The sequence below is a fragment of the Malania oleifera genome, chromosome 7 (genome assembly GCF_029873635.1).
Source record: "Malania oleifera isolate guangnan ecotype guangnan chromosome 7, ASM2987363v1, whole genome shotgun sequence".
Classification (NCBI taxonomy): Eukaryota; Viridiplantae; Streptophyta; class Magnoliopsida; order Santalales; family Ximeniaceae; genus Malania; species Malania oleifera.
The window spans coordinates 110,921,328-110,939,966 of record NC_080423.1 but is presented as its reverse complement, the minus strand read 5'-3'; the positions used below and the strand labels follow the sequence as shown (position 1 = coordinate 110,939,966).

The 18,639-nt window shown below is 35.2% G+C and overlaps 1 protein-coding gene across 1 annotated transcript; it reads right to left on the bottom strand.

Moving 5' to 3' along the window:
- Nucleotides 1-556: 556 nt before the first annotated feature.
- Nucleotides 557-3,968, bottom strand: LOC131159799 (uncharacterized). Its single transcript, XM_058114970.1, has 2 exons — nt 3,659-3,968; nt 557-2,894 (listed from the first exon to the last, which is right to left on the bottom strand). Exon 2 carries the CDS (start codon nt 2,873-2,875, stop codon nt 689-691), a length of 2,187 nt encoding a protein of 728 aa, XP_057970953.1. The 5' UTR covers nt 2,876-2,894; nt 3,659-3,968; the 3' UTR covers nt 557-688.
- Nucleotides 3,969-18,639: the final 14,671 nt, after the last annotated feature.

The window sequence follows — 18,639 nt, the reverse complement described above, 5'->3', positions numbered from 1 at the left end:
TTCATCCTGAGAATCTTACATGAATTTTGAATTTTTTAGAACCCTTTAATTGTCACAAAACTTAGCTTACTTTTTTTTTTTCTTTTTCATTCTCATGGATGGAGCTACATTCTACTCTAAGAGGGCATCTAATTCCTCAAAACATCTAGTTAAGTACTCATGAAAATATGCCAAACGAAATTGTGTTTCTTGTTTAACATTGCAGCCAAACCCAGATGCACATTCTTGAGTGAAAAAAATGTCTACATGAGTTAAATACACTGCTTTAAAAGCCACAATGCATTTGCTTTGGGTCCTTAAAAACTCCCTAATTACACATTTTCTGCCACATTAAACTTGTGGGGTGGCTTCAAAGCAAGCAATTAGCCATCGTGGAATGCTTCAATAGGTCGGGGTCATGCTAGCAAGAAAGTATTAAGCAGAGACCTGGAGCTCCCTGATGTTCCAATGCACTCTCCATTCCAATCTTCCAAGTACCTAACAGGTGATTTACCGTTACAACACTATGGCTGCTTTCTCTGAATAGCCTATATGAAGGAGGAAAAGGGGATGATGAAGAAAAAGCTGTCTCGCGTTAATACGATATTGTGCAACAAAAATCATAGCTCAGCAATGAGTCAAAGAGGACAGAAAAATTGAGATACAGTGGACATAACAAAGTGCATTGGCATTTGAGTTTATACTGGAATTAGGTTCCTTTGGAAAGAGGGAGGGCCTTTGGTTCCAAATGCCAAGAGCATTCTGGGATTCCATATTTCCCAATTCCTGGAACTCTGAAAGCTGGAATTTGATGAGAGAAGCTAAGCATCTCTTCTCTTGAAACTGTCCGAGCAAGTTCGAACCCATCACATTGTTGCCTGTAAAAGAACGTACCACAACCCTTCACCTCCACCAGCTTGGCAACAGCCACAGAATTATCTTCCAGCAATGCTGAAAGAACTTCGACGACTTGGCATTGGCAGTTTTCATAGTCAGAATGCTTCCACTTGTTATGCCAATCCCTATAAATAGCCCATATCTCCCCTTTCATTGGAAAGATCCGGTACAAAGGATTAGTTGCACTCTTTTGAAATTTTACTGAATGAGAAAATTGTGATATGTCCAGGTTAACATCAATTCCACCAACCTTAAATATTCCACACACGAAAGGGATATTTTCCTTCTTCCAATTGATTTCACAATCAAGAATAGGTTGAGGTTCTAAGAATGTAACACCTACTTGTCTCTCTGAAACCACACTATTTATCCGGGCATATTGCCGAGGCATCAGAGAATTTCCAGAGTATACAGCCCATACCTGACCTATGGAAAAATCATTCCGTAACTGTTTAGGCTTTGAAGGCTCACTTTCCAAGCATGGTTGCACAGAAGGAACACGTTCAACAGAGCAACTAAAACTAGGCAAAGAGGTTGATATGTCCTCCTTTAGTACCGTTTGGGAATCCATACACTGTATAGTATCATGAGGCACGGCCAACTGGTCAAGCTCAAAAGCGCCCTCAGCCACATTATCAATTTCTCCAACAGCAAACCTGTATGCTGGGACATTGTGAGAAAACATGAACAAATTGTCTGGGTGGATATGAAGAGTGACTGCACGCCCGTCCTCTGTTTGTCTTTGAAATATGCTCATGAAACCATCCACCTTCACCAAACATGCACAATCTGCACCCACATATTTTGAGAAGTCTGATAGGATCTCAACAATCAGAAATTTGCATCCTTCGACAGTTTGAGGGTTAAAGGCCCATTCATCAATGTCCCAGTCCTTGTATAGTGCCCAAACCTCACCTCTCTTTGGGTAAATCTCCACCTGTTCCTCTGTCACCCCACAAATCCATGAGCAATTATGAGAGAAAACTGAAGGCCAGCTCAACCACTCACTTATTTCTGAATCAAGATAGAAGGAACCACAAGCAACAGGCAAGCCCATATCACACCATTTTCTCTCTCCTGAAGTAACTGGAATCGGTTTCAACCATGCAACACAAGCTTCAGATTCAAAACTGATGATTTGTGCATACCGACGATTTTGAGGTGCATTTGACCAGTAGTGAACAGCCCAGATCTGCCCAGCTTGCAAAAATTCAGCTTTTCTATTGATTTCGAAGTCATAAAAATCTTGATCAATTTTCTTCCAAGCCACTGCTCTTGAAGATGAACATAAATTTCCAGCTGAACCAATTGGACGCTGCTCTTTTAGCAAACTCACACTGTCTGCAAGGATATCACCATGCGCTTCCACACTCCCTTTGGAATTCACAGCAGAAGAAGAGCAACTTGGATCTTCAACTGTAGCTGGCGGTGAGGGTCTCAATTCTCCAACAGTCCCCGGAGAGTCTTTTGTTGCTAAACGTCTTTTCTTTCCATCCAGAGGTTGACTCGAAGAAGAAGAACTTTGAACAGCAATTGCTGCTTGATTCGGGATATTGTGACAGAATGCTCGAATGTTCACTGATTTATAAGCTTCCCAGCTAGTCTTCCGCTTTGAATCAAATGCCAATCGTTTTTTTTGGTCTGAAAGCACAGAGAATGCATCATGTAAGAGTTTTAAAGCCAATTCAGTGCCAGGGAATTTTTTCTTGAGGGGTAGCAGCAAGGTAAGAAGTTTCTGGTATCGACAGTTAACCTCAAGGAATGTGGATGAGGGTACTAGCTGAAGAACCCAGTAGTGATCGATCTTGTAGCCTCGTAACTTGTTTAGGGAAGCGGATAGTATCTCACATACCAAGAGCATTGGACCAACGTGATCAAGCTGTGGGTAAAGCTGCTGGGCTTTAAGTAACCTGTCCCTCGCACCTACATAATCATTGCTGATAATCATCTTTTCAGCAATGCCCTTTTCCCAAAGAGCTTCTGATTTCTTGTAATTCATCTCAGTTCTCTGTTAGCTTCTGGCCAAATAAAAATAAATAAATAAATAAATAAGCTCTCATTTCACTTTGATCTTCAATAGATAACCCTGTCCTCCAAAATCAACCAGGATATTCAAACAAGCAGACTCCCAACTGTTGCTGCAGACTTTATTTAGTTCTATAAAGTCAATTGAGGTTGAAGACATTTTAAGATGCGTTAAATCAAGCGAAGAATTTTTTGGCTTTTTGCTTGGTTCTAATTTCCTATTTTGTGAATACTGATACACACTGCAGTTTCATCTATTTATTTGTTTATAGTTTCCAGCACATCATATGATACTTTGAGCTTGAAAGTGTTGGTGGGTGTTCTTGTTGTTACTATTATTGTCATAATACTATTATGATTACTACTATCCTTTCTTGAAACAAAATGTGAGAAAAAAATAAACCCTCAGTCCTCAGAGCACAAAAACCATATCATTGCAATAGTTTTCTAACACGAATAGTTACAAAAATGTGACCTTTGAGAGTTGAGATGAAACAAAACAGAAGCCCCAAAAGTTCCCTCTCAAATTTGGGCAAAATAAAAGAACAACAATAATTTTTTAGCTAAGGATATTAATGTTGAAATATTTGGGAAAGAGCAGCGGAAGACATTTCCCTGAATGGGTCTCTCTTCAGTATGTGATTTTTGCACATATGAATTGGATCCGAAAGGGAAACCACAAGGACCATGATAGCTTGAAGAACCCACAAAAAAAAAAAAAAAAAAAAAAAACGAAGAAGAAGCAGCGGCAGCTAACCTCTATGAAGTTGAAGCGTTCAAATCCGAAAGAAAAGGGGGTGATGGGAGGAGAAGAGAAGGGGAAATGCTGCAGTTGAGCTGAAAGTGAGAAGAACCCGGACGACTATGCAGATTGCAGACCGACGACATTTCACAGTTGGAAGAGATGAAAAGCTGAGGGAATTCAATGTGCAAGGTTCATTTGGTAAGGTACCTTCCCTCTCCTGCCGCACCAACCCAATCGGGTCTTTCACTGTGAACTTCACTACAACAAGAAAGCGCAGGTTTTCCAAGAGGAAGGAGAGAGAGAGAGAGAGAGAGAGAGAGAGGACATTGATCACCCTTAGAACCCATTTTGACCATTTTTCACGGTTAAAAGATAAATCTTCTTTTAAATTTATGTCATAGTTAAATAAAGGCATGTTTAGTTTTTTTTATTATGATTTCTATAGACTGAATAAATAGATTATAAAATTATATTTAGTTATATTGTTATTTTTTTATTAATTTTAAATTATTTATAAGAATTAAAAATCAAAATTTATTATTTTTAATTATTTTATCAACCTAATACCCATAATATTTTTAGATTAAATCTTTTTTAAATGCACTTTTTAATTAAAATTAAAATAAAAGTATCATATGAATTTAAATATAATTAAAATAAAAAAATATATAAATTTTGTAGAAAATTTAAAAATGATAGAAGTTAATTACAAGATATTTTTTACTATTTTTCAATTATCATATACATAAGATTGTTATTATAAAGTAAAATTTGAAAACATAATAATTAAGTTAACTAATTATAGCCTTTTTAATTTGTGTTATTTTGTACTTTTATTATTTCAATCATATTTTTAAAATCTTATTAGATTTAAATACGAAAAATGAGCATTTTTTTGATTAAATTTTTAATTTGTTTTAGTTTTACAACTATTAACAAAATACATGGTTGGTTTCTAATTTTTAGTTTCTTTTTCTAATTATAAATTTTATTTTTTGTTTTCATTTTCATAATTTTTGACAATGGTATCAAACAATCCGTAATACTTCACTTCAACTTATTTTTCTGTTGTGTTGTGTGATTTTATAAGAATTAAAAAATTGATATTATTCGCACAAATAATATCATTACTATTCTATTTTTTAAAATTGATAACTTTTTTTAAATTAGGATTTTTTTTCCTATAAAATGGAAATTTTGTGAATTATCATTTAATATATTAAAATAAATGTGAAGTGTTAATAATAATTTAAAAAATGCTAATGGTGTAGAGACTCGAATAATTATCGTAATTTAATAATAGGAGGAGGAGAGCAAAGGAATTAAATTTGAAATATAACAGGGGTCTCGTCGACGAACACAGCACATTCATCGACGAAGAGGCCTATTAGGATCGTCGACAGGGACGTGTCTCGTCGACGAGAAGATACCGAGAGGCTATTTCTCAGCTTTGAATTTCATCGACGAGGAATAAATGTTCGTCAACGAACTTCCTTCGTGGCTTCACCGACGAAGTGACGTGGCTCGTCAACGAGTGCAAGTATAAATAGCCTAAACTCGAATTTTTTTGTAGAATTCTCACGCGCAAACCCTCCTCTCTCTCTCTCTCTCTCTCTCTTGTTCGTCCCTCTTCCCTTCTCTCTAAGATTTCGGGCTGGATTCTTGCCGGTTTGACGATCCGAAGCTACCACGACATTCCTGGGAGAGTTCTCTTAAAATCTGTTGGAGTGGATTGCTAGTGGGGTTAACTTGGATTTCATTCCAAATTCAAGGTAAGACTTTTTACTCAATATTTGGCTTTCCCACAGTTGTAAGAAATGTAGAACTCAAAGAAATACTGAAGTTTTGTTTAGGGAGGTATTGTTTTTAGGGTGTTGAACAAAGAACCCTGTGGGTGTAGGACTAGACACTGTAGGGGCTCTTCAGCAATCAGGTAAGGGAATAAACTAAAACAATAATTTTCCATGAAAATTACTATTATTTATTACCAGATTTATGTTCAGAATGCATGTGTTATATATGAGTATTATAGAGGAAATGTACATTTGGGAAAATACTGCTGTTAGGAATGTATATTTTTGGTATGAAATGTCAGAAAATATTATTTCAGAACAGATAAAGCATGTTTCAATGATTTTAAGAAATAACAGGATAATGCAGTACATTATGATTTCAGAATACATGATAAATAATACATTTACTCATATCAGTATGTATAATATATTCGGCACAAAACTGTGATTGATAGCCGGCGCAAGGCCGTGGATTATGTATGTTTTCGGCGCAAGGCCGCAATTATGAATGAAATCGACGCAAGGCCGTATTTATTTATGTTATTACAGAAATCCGGAAATGCTATTAATCTATTTACGTTAAACAGTATATTATCATGTATTATATTTTATCAGAACCCGGATTGTGATGCCTCGATTTTCGTACAAAATTTTTTTCCCAATAATAATAAATAATTACACATCATCCACAACACCCACAATCGGTCATGTCAATAATCCTACTATTATTCATACGACCCGACCCGCATTGGGTACCGAGTAAAAGGTTATTTTATTATATAACCTAACAGCGGAAGATAGTATATACATATCAGTCAGAATACAATACCTAGAGTATCAATATACACATATACACAGTACTATCTCATACCAAAAAAAAAAAAAAAACAATACAACCCTAGTCCAAACTCACCATGTATATCAGGGTTCTAGCTCCCTACTATCACGGAACTCTATTACCCGGTCGGTCTTTATTCCTTGAAAAAATTTAGATAAATTGGGTGAGAGACATTTCAGTAAGAAGGAATAAATTATTTATAGTGTGTGGCCATATAAGTTTAGTTATAACATGCTTTACTTTTCAAACCATCGTTTCATCTAAGAAAATACACTGATATACACATTCTTATACTCATATAGATATACAACACAAGTTTTTATAAGCTTTAAAACCATTTCTTAAATTCAATAATTTCAATACATAATTATCCGCGAAGTTCCTGAGAATAAGGAAGATTATCCGCCCATACAGGTAGCTTCCCTCTGCCCTAACACATTATGTAACCAAGTATGACCACATCTGATACCTATCAGGGCACTCACCTTACTCAGCAAGCCCTCAGGCGGAGAGTTTCACTTCGCCTCAAATATATATATTATCAACTCACACGGTTCCATTTCTCAATTTTATTATTCTTTATTTCTCAATTTCCATTTTTTCTTTCATTTCTCATTTTAGCCAATTTTATCATTCTTTCACTTTCCATTTTCATTTTACTTTTCAGCTCATGAGTATCCTTGGTATCAAATACCAACATCGCGTTTGAAACTCATGGCTACCCTGAGGATCTTTCTATCCACGTCATGCTTCCCCCCATGGTCAAGGTTGTGCGGCCCGAAGACTGGATATATCCGCGGTTGGCCGACCTGGTTAGATCAAATATCATATCACATATCGCGTCTGTAGTACGACTAGCCGGCCTATAACCCTGATCCGAACTTAGGGGGCCCAACAACCCTACAAATGGCTCAATCGACTGTCACGCCACATGCTCCAAGAGTCTGTGTGGTTGCACTAACACCACTAGCAACGGTACCGTACTCCATATCATAACCATCCAACAGGATTTATCACCACATACCCGCATTCATTATGCGGTATTGACATTTCATCAATCATATTCCAGTATATCACAATTCAGTTCAATATAAATATTCTCATCATTTTTTGTACGCATTTCATCATCTTGTAATATCATATATCATATTTCACGTATTTTTCACATTTTCCCAAAATACTCATATCAACAATTTGTACAAACACATTTCTCATGCAAATAATTTCCACTCACAAATAAATACCACATTTCATTATTTTCCAACATGAGTAATTTACAAAATCTCATTTTTCAGGCAAAATATTTCTACTCACATATAAATACCATATTTCATTACTTTTCACTAATCACATCAGTAATTCTCATTTCAATATTTTCTCAGAAATTACTCATCGTTATATTTTACACTCCAAAATATTACAATTTACAATTACTCAAATGCCACACAATTTATCTGATATTTATATCATAATAATTTTCAAACAAAATATCATATGCTCATTTTCACATATTAATTCAAATAATAATTCTAAAAACACTGCTATAATTTATTCCCCTTACCTGACTTACCGAGAGACTCGTTAACACCCAAATTCTACGCCCTTGACGCCCGAAATTCAACTCTTGCAATTTACATTTTTCCCAGATTAATTAATTTATTTTTCCAAAATAATACCCATCAAACCTTCCCTAGCCTCCATATACCTCAAATTAATATTTAAACTAATATTTAACAGCCCCACTTAATTTTCTAAAATTTGCCTGCGGGTCCCAAATTTACACCCGCGGCGATCACCCGGACCCTAAATTTCAGAAATCCTACTTCAACTCCAGATGCTCAATATTTTAGCATTTCTAAATTAATCCAAATTAATTAAAAATAAGCTCCTTAATAACTCTCGTACCCCAAATTTGAGGTTTTGCCCACGACGACCCCACGAGAATTCGTGTAACACCCCAACCCCGAGGGCCTGAGATATTAACTTTTTACTATTGATTTATAGCGGAAGCAAATAAACTCGATTATTATTATGCATCTTACATAGCTTTGAGACTCGTGTAAACCTCCATTCGGCTTCGGGACTCATGTGGGCCCTGCATAGGATACCTATATTATTACTATTTTATCATATATTTTTACAAATTATATCAGTTAAAACATTATTTTATGTACTTATTTACGTATATAAACAGTGTCTTGTGGCTCCGGGACTCATGTGGACCCCACATAGTCTTGTGGGCCCCACATATGATACCTATATTATTATCATCTTATTGTGTATTTTTACAAATTATGTCTGTCAAAACACCATTTTATGTATATATACTTATTTACGTGTACAAACAGTGTCTATCCTGTTTATCCTATAAAATTCCATTTTGACCAGGCCGACCTCCAGGGAGCGACTGAACCGCAATGGTCTCTGAGCACTCGCTTAGACAAGGTCTTTCTTAGGCATCAAACATGGAATCAATGATCATACAGAAAAACACTTCTGTATTGATATTAACTCAATGACCATTTTTATTATTTTATTATTATTGTGCTTTAATCATGTATATATTTTTGGGTCATCGCAATTCGGTCCCGCTAGACTTGTAGAGAATCATCATTAGATTCTCGTGGTGGTATCCGTTCGTCAATTGGGCTTATATTTTGCAAGAAATTAAAGAAAAATAGGAAATTGGCTTATCTTAGGAGATACGTTTACGCCTCTCCTACCACCGATCCGCTCTAGAAGAAATGACGGCAGCGGAGAATGGAGTCCAGCGGTATCTTCTGATTTTCGATCGGGTGAAAATCCACCACGAAATAAAGGAGAGAGGGAGAGAGAATGAGAGGAGAGAGAGAGTTTCGGGGGGGCCTGTTGCGTAGAGAAGGTCTCTGCAATCTTCACAAATCCTGAAGCTTCTTTAAGAAGCTTTAGGTGATCATGTATATAATAATAATAATAATAATAATAATAATAATAATAATAATAATAATAATAATAATAATAATAATAATAAAAATAAATTTTAATTTTAATTATTATTATTTTTTATTTTTTTAAAAAATTGATTAATTAATTAATTTATTTATTTATTATTATTATTATTTGGAAATCACTCCACTAATCTGCAATATCCCTTTTTGGGGTTATTACACGGATGATAGTTTATATCAATTATAGGAGCACGGTACCGTAGTTATACAATTCAGTTCAGTTCAGACTTGTGCTAACCACTCCTGCTAGTAGTGAGGGTGGGAGATGGATAGTCGATGTAATTTTCAGTATAGAGTTGTAGACGTTCACCTAACAGTCTGGACCAGGGTGTGGCGGACCCATCGTATTTACAAATATTTTTGACTTTGCAGTGGTCGGCCAGCCATTGTCGGGACCCGCCTTTGTGCTGCACAACCCGTCATGGAGGGTAATACATGACATCAGTTAGCTATTCATCCTACGTAAATTTTCAGAATTACTAGCTATATCAGATGATTTTATGAACAATGAAATGTAGTATGAATTAGTATATTTACGAAATGATATGTTTTATTCAGTTATGATATTATCAATTTTCCAAGCATGTGACATGTACTGTATGTTTATTATAGCACATAAATATTCATGTTATCACACAACTGTATTTAGTTTATTCTCCTTACTGAAAGGTGTCTCATCCCAACTTAAACTATTTCAGGGAACCCAGAAAGATCGGCGAACCGAGCCTGCTGTTGAGATAGTTTTACTACCCCGCTAGGAGGGTAAGTTTTAAGCTAGGATTAGTTGGTTTTTGGTTTGGGATTCTAGTTCAACTTTCGGTGATTTTGAGGACTGTATATTTATGCAGTATATGGTGGAATGTAAAAACTCTGGTATACTATATTATATGGTTAAGTAGTTGAAATTTATGTTTACTGCTACTTAGGCTTCTGCTATGTATGACAGGTTTGTCCCCCTTACTCACGGGTTTGGGTTGACTTTATTTTATGTTTGGTTAGTGGTATCAGAGTGTTTAAATGTAATTAATTATATGGTAAATTAAGCAGGTCATTACAAATGGTGTCTCTCAACTTAGATGGATGAGTGACATAGCACTGAAAGAAAATTCAGAAATTAAAATATTCATGGTAAGTTAGGTGTAACTCCTATAGAAGATAAAATAAGGAAGTGATGACTTAAATAGTTTGGGGCACTTGTAATGTAGGTCACATAGTGCGCTAGTGAGGAAGAGTGAATGAGCTACTATGAGGGGTAGTAAGGATAGTGGTAGACCTAAAATAACTTAGAATGAGATAATGAGTAAGTATTAGCTTTGGAGGCTACATGAGTTTAATTGTATTGTTTTGATGATAGCAACCCATTAGTGGTTCTAAGTAAACTTATCTTTGCATATTTAGCTATGGTAAGTTAAACTCAAATGTAAAGATTAAGTAAATTCCTTTTAGGTTAGACATCATAAAAAAGGGGGAGATTGTTAGCCTTGACATGCTATATAATCATGTTTAATATGTTTTGATGATATTAACCTATTTGTGGTTCCTAATATTTCCTATCTTTGCAGATTATATTTATTACAGGTTCTAGTGATGAATTCATGAAGTACTGGATCAAAGATAAAGATTGGACTGAGTAGACATCAAGCGGGAAAGATCAACAGGACAATCACTTGGAAAGGACTCAAGCACATCCATGGAAGCATAATGTAGAAACTATATGTAATAGGGATTGTGGTTGAGGTAGTAATTTTTGTAACTCTTGCATTTTTTTTCATTCACAATTTCTGAGCAAGAGTTGAGTAAATGCATGCATATTGGGACACTTGAGTTTATATGGATTTAACCTAAAGTCACAAACTCATCTTTCATGGTTTTCAAAGTTAATTCAAAGAGTTTGTCAAAACATTCATAAACTCAATTCTGTTTTCCAAAAGGACAAGTTTTCAACATCTTGGTTTCATAATCATTTTCATACTTGGTCCCAGTCTTATTAAAGCATGGTTAATGTAATGCCCTGCTATTTAACTGTATATTTTTTTTTAATACTATGACATTCTACATACTCTAATACCATATTGGGGTAAACCCAATCATTAGCCTAAGCAACGAGAAGCATAAATCAAATAAACATATCCATATATAATTATATACAATACAATACCAAAGTACTAACATGTTTCCCAAAATATAAACATATCACTGTTCCCCCAATATCCTCAGTCGGTGAGGGGTATACAAAAATATTCCCAAAATATACTTACTCTCTCTCTGATAGGGCAGTACTGAAGCCCCTCTATCTGCGAGCCTGGTCTGCTCGTCTACTTGGATCACCTGAAAAATGATTCAACACTAGGATGAGCCGACGCTCAGTAAGACGAAATATGCTATTACTAGTGTGTGGAAATTGAGCTACAATATTGAGAAAATCTATTACTATATAGTTATGTATCACTGGATCTGTAAAGCACAATACTAGAAATATAATCTTCATCTTTTACCTGTTGCTTAACATTTCTGTACTTTAGGTTTCTATTCAAAATACTGCTAGTATATGTATATCTTTTCTATTTCTGTAAAGCTGTATAAACATAATAATAATTGTAAACTTCCCTATGGATAACTGTGTGTCATGATTTAACCCCTCATGACAGGGTTGTGCAGCCCATAGGCGGGATTTACCTTGACTAGCCAACGAGGAATATATCACTATACTCCATAGTATGATCAACCCTTCTCAACCCATATCTGATGGGGAGCCTGTCCCCTCGTGGGCTCTATTCGACCTTTATACCACATATTATCTGAATAGGTGGTTGCACTCTATAAACTGTAGGTAGCTACGGTACCGTGCTCTGTAACTGTATGGTCCAATAGGGTCTGATACTATCTATTTTACCATGATTCTGTAATAACTGTATAAACCATGACGCTATAGAAAACTGTCTCTATATCAACTGTGTCTCTGTAATTAACTGTAAATCTTTATGTCATGGTACTGCAAAACTGTATAATCATGGTATTTCTGTAATTTCTGTAAAATACATTCACTGTCTATATATTCTGTAAAACACATCTCTGAAAAATACTGTAAAGCATGCTTCTATACTATATCTATATTCTCAAGCCACACAGTAATTTTAAAACATATTAATCACATTTGATAAACTGTATAAATCGCTGTTGTAAATAATACTTTGGTGGAACATTTATAGTTTCATACTGAAAACATATTCATATAACATAGCATATCATATTTCCCTTACCTGTTTCCTGCTAAATATTCCCTATTATAACAGGTCCAACACCCGCAGGGTTCTCTACTCAACACCCTGAAAACCATAAATCTCAGAACAAAACATTAATATTTCTTGGCCTACTCATTTCCTACAACTTCCAAGAAGCCAAAAACTGAATAAAAGACCTTACCCTGGATTTGGAATGAATTTCAACTTCGTTTCACCAACAATCCGCTCTGGCAGACTTGTAGAATATTTCTCCAAGAGCATCGTGGTGGCTTCGAATCATCAATCTGGCAACTGGAGGGGCCGAAATCAAAGAGATAAGGGAGAGAGTCCGTAGGAGAGAGAGAGAGAGAGAGAGAAGCCTAAAAATGTGATAAAAATTCGATTTTTCACTATTTATAAGGCCAGATTTGTCGACGAGACACGTCATCTCGTCGACAAGTCCTTCAGTAAATTCATTGACGAACCCTACCCTTCGTATTCAGAGTAGCCCAAATCCGTATCTCGGTATTTTTTCACCGACGAAACGGGACCTCGTCGACGAGACCCTGAAGACATTCATCAACGAATCCTTGAAATTCTTGAAATTGTATTCTCCAAAATGCAATGTCGTCGACGAACGCGAAGTCTACTACCTCCTTCTGTTACCGATTTCATTTCTCTCTCTCTTCATTATTTAAATACCATTATTTTTCGAGTCGTTACAGTTAATGTCCTAAAGCTTCAAAGAAGTCAAATACTTTCAATAAAGGACATACAAGTATATAAGATATCAAAATGGTTTTTCAAATGTGTTTTTATTAACAAGATATCTTATATTCAAGGGGAAACTCATTTGGACAAGTATAAAACTTTGTTAGACTTAATATATTTCATATATTTTTGTTCAAGAATGTTTTAAGTGATTAAAAGGCTTTTTGGTTGGGTTTAAAACCTCAATTATGCACCTATCAAATTTCCTAAACACCCTTTGGTATTTGGAGTATAACTTTTACTAGAAGAGTCCAAAAAACACAATCTTGGTGTCTCTGGAAAGCTGAGAAAAAAACGCATAACTTTTATGTTGATCACTTTTTCTAATTCAGGGGACTGATCAACCAAAGTAGGGTACTGGTCGACCAGAGAGAGCTAGAAGCTAAAAATACATTTCTGCCAATGACTAGTCGACCAGTGTAGGGGACTAGTCATGTAGTAACTTGGGAAAAAAATTAGTAATTAATTAAATATTTTTAAATTAAACTAATTAAATAAATAATATGATGGATATATAAGTGTATATATATATATATATATATATATATATATATATAATATTAATATAATATAATAATGTTATAAGTATTATATGTATTTATATATATGGAAGCTTAACAATTAAGCTTCCTAAAGCATCACAGAGAGCTCACGCCCGCCTCCCTCATTGCACGTTTTCTCTCTCCTCATGCTCTCCCACTCTCTCTCTAGATTATTTCTTCATCCGTAAGTCGAATCAAAAAACGAATACCACCACAAGGTCCCTGCTTCGATCCTTAGCAAATTAATCGGATCAGCTTTTAGGTTTGGGTTTCATAGGACCACTCCAAGGTTAAGGTAAGGGGAATAAATTATGTCATGAATTTTTATAATTTAACCGATTAAATTATAATATGAGATTACAGGAATTATATACATGTATTTCTGAATATTCTCACATATGAAAATTGAATTTTGGATTATTATTATTATTATTATTATGAGTTAATTAAATTTGTGTTTGTGAGCCTAGGGATTTTATAATAATTGTTATCTTAAGGTTGAACCGATTGAGTTAAAGTATTTAATTTCTGGATTATTGTAATGGATTTTTTTGAATGATTTGACCGGTTAAATTTATTGGCTTGGTTTATTATGCATATTTTGTAAAGAATTAAAGTGAGTATGGTTGGTTTTCTCCGTTTTTCCTTTAAATATATATTTTGAGTTAAATAAATTGTGGAGATGATTAAACTGGTATTTTCGGTAAAACACATATTGGGTATAAAATGACTTATTTTCCAGTAGTTTATATAATTATGAGAAACCCTCAAATTGTGTGGCATAAGATTAACTCTTTTTAATAAACTAGTTGCGATTATTGTGGTAAATGAATTGATATGTTTGGATGATTTGTTTTGTGTGGTTATTCGTGTATTTCACAATATAACGTTGGCAGGCCTAAGGAGTTTGTCATATTATCATTTATATGAATGGGGGTAAAACATTGGCAGACCCGAGGAGTTCGTTTTACCGATTTGCTATGAATATATCATTGTGAAAGTATAACAGTGGATGTCTATTGTGAAGTACTTGTTGGGAACGATGGGGAGGGATGCCTGAGAACCATGAAAAACGAAGTACTTGTGCAGTATCCTGTGTGGACGTGAATGAAATGTATTGTAAATGTGGATGTGTTGTGGTGTATGTGTATACAGATTCTTTGGTATGATTGATGTTTAATGTGTGTGAGTACATGTATGTGAATTTAAATGCATGAATGTTTATGGTGAAGTAAAACTCTCCGCCCGAGGACTTACTGAGTAAGGTGAGTGCTCTGATAAGTATCAGTTAGAGTCACACCCAAATTAAAAGGGTAAAGTTACAAACGGTATCAAAGCAAAGGGGCGTTACATGTTATGGGCTTGTAATCTCCCAAATCCTTGAGAACTCTAGCTTCTAAATGATGTTGCCTGTAACGACCTGAATAATAATGGTATTTAAATAATAGAGAGGGAGAAAAATAGAAACAGTAACAGAAGGAGGCAGCAGAACGTTCGTCAACGACGTTGCACTTTGGGATGTAAGACTCAAAAGAATTTAGCAGGTCCTCGTGGACGAACACAAGGGATTCATTGACGAGGGTACAAGAGGGCCTCATCGACGAAGACAAGTTTCGTTAATGAGAAGATACCGAGAGTGGATTTTTGGAAGTCTGAAATTCGTCAACGAGGGTGCAGGTTCGTCGACGAACTTTCTACAGGACTCGTCGACGAGGTAACGTGGCTTGTCGACGAAACCTCTTTTCTCTCTCCTCTATGGTCCTTCCCTCTTCTCTCTTCGATTTCGGCCCCGTCAGTTGTCAGATCGAGGATCTGAGGTCACCACGATGCTCCTGGCGGAGTTCTTTTCAAGTCTGCTGGGGCGGATCATCGATGGGATCGAGTCGAATTTCTCCCTAGAATCAAGGTAAGACCTTTTAGTCAATTTTTGGCCTTCTAGAAGTTGTAGGAAATGATGCAAGCAAAGAAATATTGATATTCTGTTATGACGAATGTTGTCTTCAGGGTGTCGAGTAGTGAGCCCCACGGGGGTAGGATCGGTATACGATAAGGGTTTTTTAATAGTCAGGTAAGGGAAATATGCTATACTAGACAATTTTAGAATAATTTTCAGTAGGAAATATATATTTTTACCACGTTATTATTCACGGTAGAAATTTATATAGTTTATCGTATTGTGTGGCTTGAGAATATAGATATAGTACAGAGTCATGCTTTACAGTACTTTTTAGAGCTATGTTTTACAGATTATACAGACAGTAAATATACTTTATAGTAATTACAGAATACCATGATTATATAGTTGATACAGATACAGTTTACAATACCACGACATACAGTTTTACGGTACATTTCAGAAATACAGTTTATACAGATACAGTTTATCACAGCGTCATGCAATTATTATAGAATCATGGTAAAACAGATAGTTGTATATAGAAATGTATTATATAGTATTAGACCCTGATGGACCATTACAGTTTTACAGAGCACGGTACCATAACTATATACAGTATAGAGTGCAACCACATATTCAGATAATACGTGGTATGTAAGTCGATCATATAGTGCCCACGAGTGGACAGACTCCTCATCAGATATGGGTTGAGGAGGGCTGATCAGACTGACGGAGTATAGTGGTTTATCTTGGTCGGCCAGCTAGGATTGATCCCGCCTACGGGCCGCACAACCTTGTCATGAGGGGTTAAATCATGACACACAATTATCCACAGGGAAGTTTTCAGTTATTATTATGTATATATACATATTTACAGAGACAAAGAATATACCTATGTACATTAGAAGTATTTTGAGTAGAAACCTAAAGTACAGATATGTTAAGCAACATGGAAGAGATGGTGGTCAATATTACATGTATTGTATTTACAGATTCAGTTACGCATGATTATATAGTAACAAATTTTTATAGTATTGTAACTCATTTGCCACACACCAACAATAGCATATTTCGTCTCACTGAGCGTCGTCTTATCCCATTACTTCAACATTTTTTTCAGGTGATCCAAGTAGGCGAGCAGATCAGGCTCGTAGATAGAGGGGCCTCAGTACTGCCCTATCAGTAGAGTGAGTATTTTTTAGAGTATTTAGGTATAGCCCTAACCCAGTTAAGGGTATTTTGGGAAACAGTTTTATATGTATATTTTGGGGACACATTTTAGCACTCTGGTATTGTATATTTTTTGGATGACATTTATATGGATTCCGCTTCTCGCTGCTTAGGTTGATGGTTTGGTTTAATTTGGTAGGTATTAGAGCATTATAAATTTTACAGTATATATATAAAAAGAAAGAAAAAAAAAACTCAGTTAAATAGCAGGTCGTTACATTGCATGTGTGAATACAATCTATAAGTGTTTTAACAGCTGTTGTCATTTAACAAATGATTATATTTTGTATACACTAAAACTCATGCTGCCACACACTAATAATAATTTATTTCATCCTTACTGAAAAGCATCTCACCCCATTATACAACTCATTTTTCAAGACCGTCTCGTGATCGAGCCTAGCGAGCTCTAGAGTGGGGAAATAATATAGCTTAGAGTGAGTGGTGGTAGAATTCAAATGTATTTTTTTAATTTTATTTTCTAGTTATGTAATATGGATAGAAGGATATATATTTTTGGGTTGTATAAATTAGTACTCTAGTATTTTATTTGAGGATGTTTAATTATATTCCGCTACTTGGATGATATTTATGGTATCAGAGATAGGTGAATGAAACATATAACACCTTGGGCCCCACTTGGCGGGTTCGGGGCGTTACAGGTCGACCAGGGGTCTCAGGCCCAGCACAATAATAGCTAGAAAACGACTAGTTTTGTTTGAGAATTGCTCCCAACGGCTAGTAAGAGTTTTTGGCTATAAATACAAGTCCATAGACTTGTTTACGATGGTTCTTGATCATTTTAGTGAAATATATCTTTGATTAAGCACTTTGCACTTTGCATTGTAGTTATTCATTTACAAGTGTTCAAACTCTCTTGTTCTCTAATTTTGTTTGATAAATTTCTTGAGAGAGTAGTGTAAGGATTTGTTTTGTATTTGCAATCAGTTCATTTGAGGAGCATCTTGTGTAAATCATCTTCTTGTTGTAAAAGTTCTTTGTGAACCATTTGTTAAAGGTTCTTGGTGAACCGAAGGCTCTTAATGAGTGGGTAGGGATTTGTTCTCAAGTGTAGGGTTTGGTGCCTAAGTTGTAAGGCTTGCTCCGCTGGTGAAAGAGTATTCATAGTGGATTTTGGAATCCTTGGTTTGGTACTAAGGCATGGACGTTGATTTGGTACCAAACTACGTTAAATCTCCGGTGTTAAGCTTTTCTCTCCCTATACTCTTTATTTATGTCTTGTGCTTGATTTACATTTCATATATTGTGATATAATTGCTTGCAATCTTGCAAAGTATTTTATTTTGTAGAGAAATTTAATATACATGAAAAGAGTCCATTCACCCCCCCTTTGGACTATATACTCTCGGGTTAGGGCGTTTAACAGTAAGGATTTAATAGCGCTGAATTTCTCAGAAGAAATGGTTCATGATCACATAAATTGGAGGAAAATGATTTATATAACCAACCACATCTAGTGCGACTTTAAGTTTGATTTTATTGTTGTTGTAATAGTGTCCCCCAAAAATTTGGTAGGCAGTGTTTGGCAACATAGATTTCGAAACTTGGATTTGAATTTGCACACATTTAAAGGACATCAATACAATTTTATATTATATATTATCTAAATTCACACAAATTCAAATTTAAGGTCTAAATTTGTATGCTCCCAAACATAGGGATAGTGTAAAATATAGAACTTTTAAATTTTGAG